The 14,904-nt window shown below is 46.8% G+C and overlaps 1 protein-coding gene across 1 annotated transcript in view; it reads left to right on the top strand.

Annotated features, from left to right (window-relative positions):
* LOC147109099 (latent-transforming growth factor beta-binding protein 2-like) overlaps window positions 1-14,904 on the top strand; it is an 817,740-nt gene that overhangs the window by 683,651 nt on the left and 119,185 nt on the right. The window contains exons 25-26 of the mRNA XM_086002712.1: window positions 6,968-7,090; window positions 8,039-8,170. Of these exons, the coding sequence (XP_085858838.1) occupies window positions 6,968-7,090; window positions 8,039-8,170 (255 nt within the window). The remainder of the gene's footprint in view (window positions 1-6,967; window positions 7,091-8,038; window positions 8,171-14,904) is intronic.

The raw sequence follows: 14,904 nt of genomic DNA, 5'->3' as shown, positions 1-14,904 counted from the left end.
CTTTCCCTGGGCCTATCCATTGGTGGTTCCAGCACAATTGCTTTACAGGTCCCTCCAAGCCAAGATTCAAGGCTGCAATGAGCAGGGTGTGGCTGGACAGCAACATGGACCCTCCCCTTTAAGAACTGGCTGGCGCCAGTCTGTCTGTGTTCCATTGCTAACTGACATCACCTGAGCTTCGGTAGCGCTCTGAGTTAGCGCCTCGCTCCTCGATGTTAGCGCCTTAAGACAAGTGTGAAGCGCCCGATTTAGCGCACCAATCACCTCCAGGGGCGATAGAGGCCAAGTTTGCAGTCGGAGGCGATAATTAGCGCCGGGTGCTAAACTTTGCGCCCGGCCGTTAGTATCGCACGATACCGAATTTCCCCCCCTTAGTCTTTACCATTGTCGCGTGGGTTCAATTTGCATTTGTGGTATTAAATTATGATTACATGCTTAGTGCCAGTGCAGTTTCTGGGTGTTGTTTCATTATAGCAATTATTCTTTTTTGTCTAAATTTGTGAAATTCTCTTAATGATAGTGGTTCAAATGTCTGATCTTTTCTAATTTATAATGCAAGTTTTATTGGTCTAGAAGTCATAGCATAGAACAGTGGACATATATTAGGTCTCAGAATCCCTACCTACGATTACTTGTAATCATCCTCGAAGTGATTTGAAGCCACTGTGAACACATATTAAAGTTTGAACCCGAAAGCCTCCTTCGCAGTGGTGGAAGCATTTTGAGATGCTCCTGCTGTGTCTATAGTTTATGTTACTGAGCTTTTTACTGCTAATCCCACTGATGTTGACTCAGTGGTAAACTACAGTGCAGACAATCATTGCTCTGTGACATTGCCATTTCTGGTGAGTAGTAATTATCTGGGTGTTCCCGCTCCTCCACACTACCCAGACCATCTTCTAATGAAGTGTGGATGGGGCAAGTCACTTGGCAATACAGTGCTGTTGCCCTAACAGCCTCTGTTGAGGAGCAAGTTGATCCAGCCTAACCATATTGCCTTCCAGTTCAGTTCACCCGGAGGCAAATTGCTATTGAATATTGACCCAGTGTTCTAGCCACCTCTCTTTGAAAGCAGGACCCCTGAGGTGTTTAACCCTGTACATTTCAGGAGGGACGCTCAGCATGCTGTACCTCTATATTGTAGCAGCTGACCCGTCATTAACCCCAGCCACTGCCACCTCGAAAGAGCCAGCGCAGACTTGATGGGCCGAATGGCCTCCTTCTATGCTGTACTGTTCTATGATTCTATGATCGGTGTTTGATGCCTCAACCTGTGCTGCCTCCTACACATCACTATGATCTTCTTCCATAATGTATGTATCTATACTGGCACGATATCATCATTGTGCACAGGCGCACAGTCCTGCATGTAATCAGTTTGTATGTATGGACATGTCAATGTAACATACTGTGGAAATCACCGAAGATATGACTAATATGTAGATACCATGGTTCTCTGAGGCCCTCTGATCTCCACTGCCCCAGTGGCTCTAGATTATCCCGACTGAATAAATCACCTACTGCTCTCCAGTGTGAAGTAAGTTATTCCTGGTCTCCAGGTCCACCACTTATTTCACTCTTTGCACTCCAATAATCTGTGGAGTGGGAGACTCCAATAATCTGTGGAGTGGGAGACTGCATTTACACAGCTGTCCACCTATAGGAAGGATAAGGGGTAAGCCATTTAGGACTGAGATGAGGAGGAATTTCTTCACCCAGAGAGTGGTGAACCTGTGGAATTTTCTACCACAGAAGGCAGTTGAGGCCAAATCATTAAATATATTCAAGAAGGAGTTAGATATATTTCTTAAGGCTAAAGGGATCAAGGGATATGGGGAGAAAGCAGGGACAGGGTACTGAATTTGGATGATCAGCCATGATCTCATTAAATGGCGGAGCAGGCTCGAGGGGCCGAATGGCCTACTCCTGCTCCTATCTTCTATGTTGTCCTCAGGCCCAAATAATTCCACCTTCCTCTGTTGCAATTCCTCCTCCAACACATCCAAGTTTTCTTTAGCGAAGGGGCAGTTCTTCCAGTTGCTCCAGGCGTCCTGTTTGCTACAACAGCCATGCTCCATTCAGAAATAAACTGTACCCATTTAAGTACAGTAGCCCTTTAAGAGCTGATGCTCTCTTTATTCCCCATCCACCTGGAAAACACGCAAAGAGCATAGGGAAATAATAATATAAATATAACGACACTGCTAAATTCATCAGCATCTAGAAGCCACTCTTCTTCCGCAGAAGTGCAATGATCAAGGCCAGTTTTTCCCCACAATAGGAAAATTGTTCCACTCGTTCAGTATTTCAATGACATCTTGCCACTCTTGCTTTTCTTTTTAGTTATTCTGGCGCTGTCCTGTCTGTGACAAAAGTATACTTTTATATACTTTGTGACAGCTTTGGCTCAGTAGTAGCACATTGAGTCAGAAGGTTGTGGTTTCAAGTCTCACTCCAGAGACTTAAGCACATAATCTAGATTCACACTCCACTGCAGCACTGAGGGAGTGCTGCACTGTCGGAGGTGCCGTCTTTCAGATGAGAAGTTAAACTGAGGCCCCGTCTGCTCTCTCAGGTGGACGTAAAAGATCCCATGGCACCATTTCAAAGAAGAGCAGAGGAGTTCTCCCCGGTGTCCTGGCCAATGTTTATCCCTCAATCAACATCACTAAAGCAGATATAACACCAGAAAATGCTGGAAAAACTCAGCAGGCCAGGCAACATCCGTGGAGAGAAAATAGAGTCAACATTTCGGGGCAAACCCTTTGAATCACAAACAGATTATCTGGTCATTACCACATTGCTGTTTGTGGGAGCTTGCTGTGTGTAAATTGTCTGCCACGTTTCCTACATTACAACAGAGGTAACACTTCAAAGGTATTTATTTTTGGCTATAAAGCGCTTTGGGATGTCCTGAGGTACTGAAAAACACTGGCCTAGAAATTCAGTGCCCTTAGCGCCGATTTTGCGGCGCTAGAGGGCCTAGCGCTGCAATTGGCGCCGGCGCCTAAATTGCCTGGGGCCCTTCCGCCGCGGTAGACCGGTAGCGCTGCGCCGGCACCGATGACGTCATCGGTGTGCACAGCGTCCCGGTTGCCATGCCGACGGGCCCCAGCGCCGAAATTCAGTTGCGGCCGCCTCGCCCGTGGCAGCCGCAACTAAGACTCTGGCAACAGAGTCCAACATGTTTTTGCGCCGGCGCATTAAAGGCCCCGCGGCGGCCGGCCGCTTTCCCGCCGGCCGCCTGGCCGCAGCTCCCTCCCCGGACTTCCCCCCCCCACCCCCCCGGAACAGAAGCAAGCCCGGCACTTGTCCGAGGTGCCGGGCTCATTTTTAAAAAGATTTTCGCGGGCCGCGGCTGGGTGCAGGCAGCTCCTCCTTAAGGGAAGGAGGAGGCCTGCACTTCCCGAACCTGCCGCACCGCAGCGGGCGCCGCAGCGCCGGAATAGCGCCGAAATTCAGCGCGTTGCGCCAGTTTTCAGGCGCAAACAGCTCTCAGCAGCGCCGGCAGCCGTTTGGGCGCAGAACTATTGAATTTTGGGCCCGACCAGCGCGACTTAGCTCCGGCACTAACTTCCGGCGCTAAAGCCCTGGCTGCGCCAAAACTCAATTTCTAGGCCACTATGTAAATACAAGTCTTTCCACCTTTTCTTTCTTATCTGTAGGTTTACACAGCCCAACACCTCAAACAATCTATCCACCTGAATTTTATCAATACTCTCATTAATTTTGAAGATCAGAATCAGATCCCATTCTACGCCTCGGCAGAGAATCCAAACCCACGGCGCAAAGTCTACCTCCATATCTTAGTGCACCTAGGCAAGCAATCATCTTCTTTGCCATTCACTGAATCTTCACTAGTGCCAAAAGGTCTTTCTCGAGGTTGAGAACCAGAAGGGTACACAGTAGTCCAGATGAGGTCTCACAACAGTATTCCTGACTAAACCTTGCTAAGTTGTTAATGGCAGAAAATATGTTGGATGATATATTCGCAGTATCAACATATTATTTGAATAGCATCCGCTATCAATTCTGTCAGAAAATGCCAGAAGTAGCGATGGATGCCAGGGGTCTGGCAGAATGAAAAAAAATTCTCCTCATTACCAACCAAAATTGAACAGCATCAGGTTGGGAAATCCAGCCTCAAGGGTTAATTCCAGAAATGAGCTGAAGATTGCAAGAAAACCTTATAGCTTTTATACAATTTCTGGGTCTGCAAAGACAGTTTCTACCACCCACGCTAAGCACTCTATATGAGAACTATTAGATACGTTAAATCAACCTCATTATGGTTTGATGCTAGTCTGATATTGTTTCCAGTCTACGGCTGTTTTATAACATTTAGCAATATTACTGCTAGGCACAAGATCACAAGATAATTACTAACGAGGAAGACCATTTGGCCCATCTTTGTTCATCCAGCCAGAAATACCCTAACGTTCCCCCCCATTACAGAATCTAATTGTTTCTTAAATAATTGCAAGGACATTGATTCTGGAACACTATCAGCGACTTCATTCTATATTGTATCGCTCTTTGTTTGAAAAAGAACTTGTCCTACTGTCACAATTTAAACTAATCTTCTGGATTTTTGCATTGTCATATCATTTACTATAGTATTGGTCTAAGCCCAGTGCAACTGAACATAGAGTGGCTGAACCAGCAGCCTTTAAAGGGAGGCTGCTTGGAAAATATTCACTAAGTTTTTAACTGATTTTTGTGGGACTAGGAAAAGCATGAGTGAACCTCCTGGCCCACAAAAAAAATTACACCTTCTACCAGTCCCTCCATGTCACCCCTGCTATGTCCCGCTGCATCCACCCTCTTACTGTGTTTCTGCTGCCAGGTCTCCACAGAGGAGTGGACAGATTCACCCCCCAATCAGCGAGCTGCCTGTCAGTGCTTGCATAGCACTGACAGCTTGTCAATTTTATTATAATGAGAGTCGATCAGGCCTTCCGCAGGCAACATTGGGTGGGCGGTGCAGTCGACCCGATGTCTGCCTGAATCGAAAATCACCCTCTCGATATCAGTCTTGTGGCTTTTCTCTGCACTCCTTCCAACATTTGAATGTCTGCTTCGTGTCTCAGTGACCAGAAATGGATACAGTAGTCAAGGTGTGGACTGACAGAAGTATTATACAGTTTGATCATAACCTCCTCTGACTATATAGGCCAGTATTCTATTGGCTTTGCTGCTTGCAATTCTGCATTAATTGAACATGTTGTCATTTTCCCAAATTCCATACATTTTAGAATGGTTCCCGCGGATTGGAAGGCAGCAAATGTAACCCCACTATTTAAGAAAGGAGGGAGAGAGAAAACGGGAAACTACAGACCAGTTAGCCTGACATCAGTAGTAGGGAAAATGCTAGAATCTATTATTAAGGACGTGGTAACAGGGCACTTAGAAAATAATAATCGGATTGGGCAGAGTCAACAGATTTATGAAAGGGAAATCGTGTTTGACAAATCTGTTAGAGTTTTTTGAGGTTGTAACTAGCAGAATAGGTAAGGGGAAACCAGTGGATGTGGTGTATTTGAATTTTCAGAAGGCATTCGATAAAGTGCCACACAAGAGGTTATTAAACAAAATTAGGGCTCATGAGATTAGGGGTAATATACTAGCATGGATTGAGGATTGGTTAACAGACAGAAAACAGAGAGTAGGAATAAACGGGTCCTTTTCGGGTTAGCAGGCTGTAACTAGTGGGGTACCGCGAGGATCAGTGCTTGGGCCTCAGCTATTCACAATCTACGTCAATGATTTGGATGAGGGGACCAAATGTAATATATCCAAGTTTGCTGATGATACAAAGCTGGGTGAGAATGTAAGTTGTGAGGAGGATGCAAGGAGGCTTCAAAGGGATATATACAGGCTCAATGAGTGGGCAAGAACATGGCAAATGGAATGTAATGTGGAGAAATGTGAAGTTATCCACTTTGGTAGGAATAATAGAAAAGCAGAGTATTTTTTAAATGGTGAGAGATTGGTAAATGTTGGTGTTCAGACAGACCTGGGTGTCCTTGTACACAAATCACTGAAAGTTAACATGCAGGTACAGCAAGCAATTAGGAAAGCAAATGGTATGTTGGCCTTTATTACAAGAGGATTGGAGTATAAGAGTAAAGAAGTCTTACTGCAATTATATAGCGCCCTGGTGAGACCACACCTGGAGTATTGTGTACAGTTTTGGTCTCCTTACCTAAGGAAGGATATACTTGCCATAGAGGGAGTGCAACGAAGGTTCACCAGACTGATTCCTGGGATGAGGGGATTGTCCTATGAGGAGAGATTGAGTAGACTAGGCTTATATTCTCTAGATTTTGGAAGAATGAGAGGTGATCTCATTGAAACATACAAAATTTTTACAGGGCTTAACAGGGTAGATGCAGGGAGGATGTTCCCCCTGGCTGGGGAGTCCAGAACCAGGGGTCACAGTCTCAGAATAAGGGGACGATCATTTAGGACTGAGATGAGGAGAAATTTCTTCACTCAGAGGGTGGTGAATCTTTGGAATTCTCTACCCCAGAGGGCTGTGGAGGCTCAGTCGTTGAGTATATTCAAGGCAGAGATCGCTAGATTTTTGAATATTAAGGGAATCAAGGGATATGGGGATAGTGCAGGAATGTGGAGTTGAGGTAGAAGATCAGCCATGATCTCATTGAATGGCGGAGCAGGCTCGAAGGGCCAAATGGCCTACTCCTGCTCCTATTTCTTATGTTCTTATGTTCTTATTCTGTTGAGTATCGAATCTACTAAGACACCTAGGTCATTTCAACATCAGGCTTAGCTATTTCAACAACATACATGGAATACGTGCATCACCCATTTTTTTCTCTCCTATCTGCAGTACTTTACACTTGCCTGCGTTACATTTCATGTTGTTTTGCCCACTTATAAAGTTCGCCTTCCTTATTTCATAATTTCTGAGTTCAGTGTTGCAATGTTATTGTTTGTCCTGCAGATGTGGATGAATGCAGTGAGGAGGCTAAGTGTTCAGGGGGCCAGTGCGTAAATACAGATGGATCCTATATGTGTAGATGTGAAACAGGTTTCACACATTTACCTGAAGCAGAACATTGTATAGGTAAGAATCAATTTAAAAATATTACCAATTTTATTTTGGACTTTAGTACATTAGTAACGAAGGACCTATGTTATATATGTTAAATTGTACAGTCATTGTTTTACATAAAATATTCTAGAGACACATGCATACACATGTATGTGTATGTACACACACATTTCAAAAAATTGCAAGCGCATTGCCTGCTGAAAAATTACAAAAAAATGACTAAACCTATCTATATGTTGCCTCTTGTGTGTTTGAAATGTTTCCAACGATATTTTGTCACAGGCTGTTTCAAGCAGTAGTTTCCCACACCCGCCTATTTTGCCATCAGAAATGTGGATCATATACAAAAGGGAATCAGACCTGTTGTTACTGGTCTCCGCCCTCATCTCCTGTCCATTACGCCCCTGAAACTAGCAAATACGGGGCATAGCTGACACTAACTCGCTCAAATTCTGTCCAAATTCTCCTGACCCCAGCTACGTTTCCACCACCGCCCCCCCCCCCCCCACCACCAATCCCCCACCATGCAGCAGCATATGAGCAACTTACTGTGAGCAACATGACTGGAGAGCTGCTAGCATTTTAGAATGCCATACAGAAGGAAACCTATCTCTTGTTCACTCGTACTGATTTGAAATCTTCCTATCCTTCTTAATTGGTTGTTTTGCAATACAGCCTGTAAAAAATTATTCCGATTTCCTATATTTTCAGTGAGAATCAAATATTGATGTGCATTAAAGTATCTAGAGGAGAATTGTTACATAACTTTTAAAGGTATCTGCATTTCTCAACCATTGTCCTGAAAAGTTGTTGTTTATAAATTACTTTTACTGTGCTACTTTTGTTATTTTAAATTTGAAATAAAGGCAAGTATTTTTTTTAAATGCGTGAGCTTATTAAGCAACAGAATGCTGTTGCTAATTATCACCAACCCTTTTGGTTTTGCTTGTATCTACTTAGATATTGATGAATGCAGTTTGTATGGCAGCTCTGTATGTGGGATCTGGAAGTGTGAGAATACTGTTGGCTCCTATCAGTGCATCGTGGGATGCCAGCCTGGTTTCCAGCGAACAGCTATTGGAGAATGCATTGGTGAGTATTCTTTAAGAATTAAGGTCTGGATAGATTTAGAATACTTTTTATTAAGTAGAGAAGTTATGTTGAACCTTTATAAAGTGCTGGTTAGACCACAACTGGAGTATTGCGTCCAGTTCTGGACACCATACTTTAGGAAGGATGTGAAGGCCCTTGAGAGGGTGCAAAGGAAATTTACCAGAATGGTTCCGGGGATGGGGGATCTTAGTTACAAGGACAAGTTGGAGAAGCTGGATTTGTTTTCATTAGAGCAAAGGAGGTTGAGGGGTGATTTGATAGAGATGTACAAGATTATGACGGGTTTGGATAGGCTAGACGGGGAAAGGCTGTTCCCACTAGTTGATGGTACAAGGGCTAGGGGGCACAGATTTAAGGTTTTGGGCAAGAGATATAGGGGGAATGTGAGGAAAAACTTTTTTATGCAGCAAGTGGTGATGACCTGGAATTCGCTGCTGACGGAAGTGATGGAAGCAGAGACACTTAGGGCTGGATTTTGTCCATGGGAAGCTTTTGGAGGCGGGATTGCTGCTTGCCAGCTTTCAATCCCGCCTCCATCAGCTTCTGACCAAACAGCGGGATTTTCCCCTGATTGACCTTGTTAAGCCGCCCAGCGGGCTCAGCAGGCCAATTAAGGGGAAGTCAGTGACAGAGCACGTCAACGTCTGATGTGCCATCTGTCAAGATTTCTTGAAAGAAGAAATATCAGTGAAGCTGTCAAACACTGACATTCTGTGTAGTTTGATGAGTCCTAGTGTTCAGGACTCATCAAACCTTTCAACTTTGCAGAAATCACCTGGCTGTTGGTTTGGAGGATCCAACAGCCAGTCTGTGAAATCTACAATGAAGATGTCGGGACTCCGGATCCACAGTGGCTGAAGGCTGTAGGCAGAAACAAAGGTAAGTGAACATTTTATAACACTTAACACTCACCTTACATACTTACCACTCCACACTTGCACCCATCACTCGCCTCGACATCTCACTTTCAGACCCCTCCGACCCCCGCGACCTCCTTCTCATCTCCTACACCCTGGCGGGGTTCTCCGAGGTCGGGAAGCCTGCAACTCGGAGCTAAAAATAGGGATAATCCTATTTTCTGCCTGTTAACTACCTGTTAACAGGCAGTTAATAGGCTTTCATCCCTTTTCCGCCTCAAGGAGATGGGACCCGGGGCAGGACAGCTTCCCTCCTCCTGGCAAGAGGGCACGGAGGTGGGTTGGGGACGGGTTTGCCAGCCGCCTCCAAATCCTGCAACTTTACCGGCAGCCCCGCCTCCATACCCGCCTCCTAGGGGCTGACTTAATCCAGCCCTCAATGTTTTCAAGGGGAGACTGGATAGGCACTTGAGAGAAATAAACTTGCAGGGCTACTGGGATAGAGCAGGGGAATGGGACTGACTGGATTGCTCTACAGAGAGCCGGCACGGACTCGATGGGCCAAATGGCCTCCTTCTGTGCTGTTATGACTCTATGGGGTAAAAATTGGGTAGTGCCTCCACGGCCGATTTTCCCAGGTAGCGCCCCGAGAGGGAGGAGAGGCGCTACTGGAAGTGCCCTGCATCCCTCTTGCGGAGCTGCGAGCCAATATCGTGCCACGGTACTGCAGGCCTTCCTCCCCAGGGATCGGGAATGCCGGCAAACGAGCCCGGCACTCAAGTGGAGTGCCGGGCTCACGTAGAGCAGTCGGCACCCCGCGGGGGGACTTCACGGGGGTCTGGGGACAGCAACGGGGGCAGGTGCTGGCAGGCGGCCAGCAACAAAAATGGCCGCCCGCCACCTCCCCTTTAACTAACGCCGCCCCAGCCGCAGGTAGGCCCCCCTGACCCCGGTGGACATAGCTCCACCCATTGTTACAGCCGGGGCGCTGCGCACGGCGATGACGTCATCGCCGGCCGCACGGCACTAACGGTTAGCGCCGCCGCTAACCTCCCGCTGAATTTCGCGAGAGGCGTGAGCGGCGCCGCGCCCAGGCGCTAGTTGATTTGCGCCCCGTTGCATTAACGGGAGGAGCAAATCAACCGAATTTAGCCCCCTATAACTTTTACAATTTTGTGCTGCCAGCGATAGAAGCATACTTTGGCATCTCTCAAGAATGCTCTCACTGACCATGTTGAGCCATGGAGGTGCACCTTCAATGATGCAAAAATAGTGTACTTTTCTTTTCATTCTCAGTATGTGGGCGTCACCAGCAACACTGGGAGTTTTTGCCCAACCTAGTTGCCCTTAACTGAGTGACTTACCGGGCCACTTCAGAGGGCAGATAAGAGTCAACCATGTTGGTGTGGGACTGGAGTCACATATTGGCCAGACCGGGTAAGAGCAACAGCAATAGGTGATTGAAGGAAAGGAGGATAAAGAGATAATGGGAGAGCGCGGGCACATGGGATTAGGACTACTGCCCATGTGGAGGATGAACACCAACATGGACTGTTTGCGGAGAATGGCCTGTTTCCATGTTGAAACTTTCAACTTCGGTGGGGCCATAACACGGGCGGCAGTGGATCACCCAATTCAATGAAAAGGATAATCAGGCAGGGTGTATAACAGGTGGCCGATCGCTGCCACCCATTTCACACCTCTGCCAAAGTTAAAAGTTACGCCCGTAATTTCTGTGTTATTCTATGCATAATAAGGCTGTATGTGCATAAGTAATTTGTCAGTGAAATTCAAACCGCATTCACTTAATCTTTAAAATGATGCAAAATGTAATCTCACGAGTGAAAACAAAGCTAGTCTTTCTTTGCAGCCACATCCGGCATCTGTAACTGAACAATGTCCAGAGTTGTTGAGCAAACAGCTTTCTTTCCCACCCTAAAGTTGAAGCGATCACATTACTGGGACAGTAAAGCAAAATCTGTTTATGTATTCTCCACAGCAACAGCAATTTTGTTTGCCATCTTTGAGTAGGTTATTTAATGTTGAATAGGAACATTCCGGGGGAAAAAACATAGAAACTGCATCCGAAATTATATTACATACTTGTTGTTTCAGTGTTCCCTCCAAGTTGTTCTGCATTTTGAGAAACTCTACCAAACCCCAGTGCATTGCGTTCCAAGGTTTTTGGCACTACATCAGTCAGGTTGGTTTGGGTTGGTAACCAGTTAAATACTTACCAGTACTTCATTGTTTCTCTGGAGGATCCAACCTCTTGATTTATTGCTAAATCTTAGCCTTGAGCATTGGAAAATATGATAAATATGGCCCTTTTCTCCTTAACAAAGATGATGGCTACTTCTTCAAATCAGCACTCCTCTTCTAGTCTGGCCAAGCTGGTTGTAATCAGAGCACAGATATTGTTTGCATAGTGTGGAATAACATTAGGACTTCGTAAGAGGCAATGAAACCAAACTTGCACATATAGATTTATAGCCACAATATTTACTGGGGCGGGATTTCCAAGTGGGTGGGAGGAGTTCTGGTAGGAAGTCCAGGTTTCCCCGAATGCTGGGGAGTTTTAACTCCGCAGGCTGTGTGATTTTCTTTTAACAGTTTCCCCGCCAGGAAGCCAGCCTGATTGACGGGCTTGGCTCCCTGTCGGGCGGGGAACGCTGCAGAAGAGGCTGGAGCCCAGGAGCAGGGAGGTTTCCTGCTGCTTAGGGTAGAGATCACGACGGTGGGGAGGGGGAGGGGGAGGGGGTGGTTACAGCATGGTTTGGAGGATCACAAGGTGTTTGTGAGAGGTCGGAGCGAGATCCGGGGGGGGTGCGGTTGGAGAGGTTGGTGATCGCGGAGGGGGGTCGGTGATCGCGGGGGCGAGTCTGATCATGTGGAGTGGGAAAGAGGTTTGCTTGGTGGGCTGGGGGGAAGCACTCCTGATCTTCCTGACCCACAATGCAGTAGATTCTATGGGAGGAATTTAAACCCCCCCAAAATGGGTGGGTTTGGGTCCTATAGGATGATAAAAAAATTTAAATCTTAAACCCGAACCCAACTCCTTTCGAACTCGCCCACATCCATTTTAACGGAGGCTGGAGGGCAACCAACCCACTCCCAGGAGGCGGGTCACTTATTTAAATATTTCAATGATGCTGTACACCTCAGATTTGATCTCTCTTCCAGCTTTAACGCTGGCTGGCTGGTTTTCTGTCCTCGGGAAACCTGGCACCTAAAGAGAGGCAACGACTGCTGCATGGAAGAGTTAAGTGCTTTTCCAGCACTGATTTATTCATTCATGGGATGTGGGTGTCGCTGGCAAAGCCAGCATTTATTGCCCATCCCTAGTTGCCCTTGAGAAGGTGGTGGTGAGCCGCCTTCTTGAACCACTGCAGTCCATGTGGTGAAGGTACTCCCACAGTGTTGTTAGGGAGGGGGTACCTAGAATTTCGACCCAGCGATATATTTCCAAGTCAGGATGGTGTGTAACTTGAAAGGGAACTTGCAGGTGATAGAGGTCGTGGGTTTGGGAGGTGCTGCCGAAGAAGCCTTGGCGAGTTGCTGCAGTACATCTTGTAGATGGTACACACTGCAACCAGGATACGCCGGTGGTGGAGGGAGTGAATGTTTAAGGTGGTGGATGGGGTGCCAATCAAGCGGGCTGCTGTGCCCTGGATGGTTGTCGAGCTTCTTGAGTGTTGTTGGAGCTGCACTCATCCAGGCAAGTGGAAAGTATTCCATCACACTCCTTACTTGTGCCTTGTAGATGGTGGAAAGGCCTTGGGGAGTCGGGAGGTGAGACACTCGCCACAGAATACCCGGCCTCTGACCTGCTCTTGTAGCCACAGTATTTACGTGGCTGGTCCAGCTAAGTTTCTGGTTAATGGTGACCCCCAGGATGTTGATGTTGGGGAATTCTTTGAGTAAAGAAGTTTCTCCTGATTTCCCTCTTGGATTTATTAGTGACTATCTTATATTTATGACCTCTAGTTTTGGACTCCTCTACAAGTGGAAATATTTTCTCTGCATCTATCCTGTCAAACTCTTTCATAATCTTAGAGGCCTCTATCAGGTCACCCCTCGGGCTTCGAAGAAAAGAGCCCCAGCCTGTTCAGCCTTTCCTGATAAGTATATCCTCTCAGTTCTGGTATCATCCTTGTAAATCTTTTTTGCACCTTCTCCAGTGCCTCTATATCCTATTTATAATCTGGAGACCAGAACTGTGCGCAGTACTCCAAGTGTGGTCTAACCAAGTTTCTGTACAAGTTTAACATAACTTCTCTGCTTTTTAATTCTACCCCTCTAGATATGAACACCAGTGCTTGGTTTACTTTTTCTAATGGCCATATTAACCTGTGTCGCTACTTTTAGTGATTTGTGTATCTGTATCCTTAGGTCCCTTTGCTCCTCGACGCCATTTAGACTCTTATTATCCAAGCAGTATGTGGCCTCCTTATTCTACCTACCAAAATGCACCACCTAACGCTTGTCTATATTGAAATTAATTTGCCAGTTACACGTCCATTCTGCAAGCTTATTAATGCTATCTTGTATTTTATTACATTCTTCCTCAGTATTAACTATACCCCCCAATTTGGTGCCATCCGCAAATTTTGAAATTGTACTTCCGATTCCCAAGTCCAAATCATTTATTGGTAGAGTCATAGGGCTCAATTTTCCCAGCCCCGAGGAGGTGGGTTTGGAGGCGTGCGAGTTGTTAAAATCGGCAAAACTGGCGGGCAGGCCCGTTCCCGCCTCCGACGCACTCATGTTGGTCACATTTGCTTAGCCTGCACAATCAAACAGTTTAGCCTCGCACCTTCTTACCAGAGCATCGACAATGGACAAGAACCTGCAGATTCCTCTAACTCTGACCACCATACTGACAATTGCAAGTCACCCTAAGCCCTCAATGTGGAAGTCCCATTAGCGAAATGACACATGCCACAACTGCAACAGTTTGCCATCAGAATTCTTTTTATGACAATAAGCAACTGATGGCTTCTCAAAATCAAACACAACATTACACCCAAGTGACAACCCTTGTGACTACTTGTGCATTATCTTCCTCTTATGCGTGCTCCTACATGGTGCTTCCCCTGTGGCTTCAGCAGATGTGGAGGCCCCTTGCTCACTTTCTTGCTGCTCCTGTCTCGACACCTTTGGCAGGCGTCCTCTGGGGTTGCGAACCTGTGAGGGCTCGGCAACAGTCTGCTGCTCTTGCAGCTGTGCAGGGGATGAGATGCCCATCTCAGTTGGGTGGGGACTCTGGTGGGGCTCTGACCGAGGGCTCTGCAGTGGCGTGGTCGTTTGAGCGCTTGGAGAGGAGCCCCCACTTCCTTGTTGTATGCCACCAACATCCCTCTCATGGGTCAGCCCCACTTCAGAGCTAGCAAGTGGCTGGACAGCACCTTGCTGCACTGCAGGGGGGCCATGAGGACCCGTTTCTGCACTGGAAGTCCTACTCCAGAGAACGTGCATAAAGGTCTGGTTTCTATGCTCAATAGCTGACCATCGCTCCTCAAGAGATGTCATTCTATTCTGAACAATTACCATGTTTTCCATACCCTGGCGACTAAGCTCCTCTATGGACGTAGCCATCCTCTCCTCTACCATAGCCATCCTCTCCTCTACGGTAGCCAGACTTACCATGGAGGTAGCCATCCTTTCCACGGAGGTTGCCATCCTTTCCGCGGTGATGTGTTCATGCACCACTGCCTTCACAAAAGCTCTGCCCATGGTCGCGATGGACTCCTCCATTCGCTCCACACTCGCAGTGACCCTGGAGACAAAACCTGCCAGAGACTCCTGCACCTGTTCCTGGAGTTCAAGCACCGCTCTCCGTCTGGATGGACCCGG

The sequence above is a fragment of the Somniosus microcephalus genome, chromosome 12 (assembly GCF_052327205.1).
Source record: "Somniosus microcephalus isolate GS21.2 chromosome 12, FLI_Smic_1.0, whole genome shotgun sequence".
Taxonomy (NCBI): Eukaryota; Metazoa; Chordata; class Chondrichthyes; order Squaliformes; family Somniosidae; genus Somniosus; species Somniosus microcephalus.
Note: the sequence above shows the minus strand (reverse complement) of the source record. Positions and strands in the feature narration are given on the sequence as shown.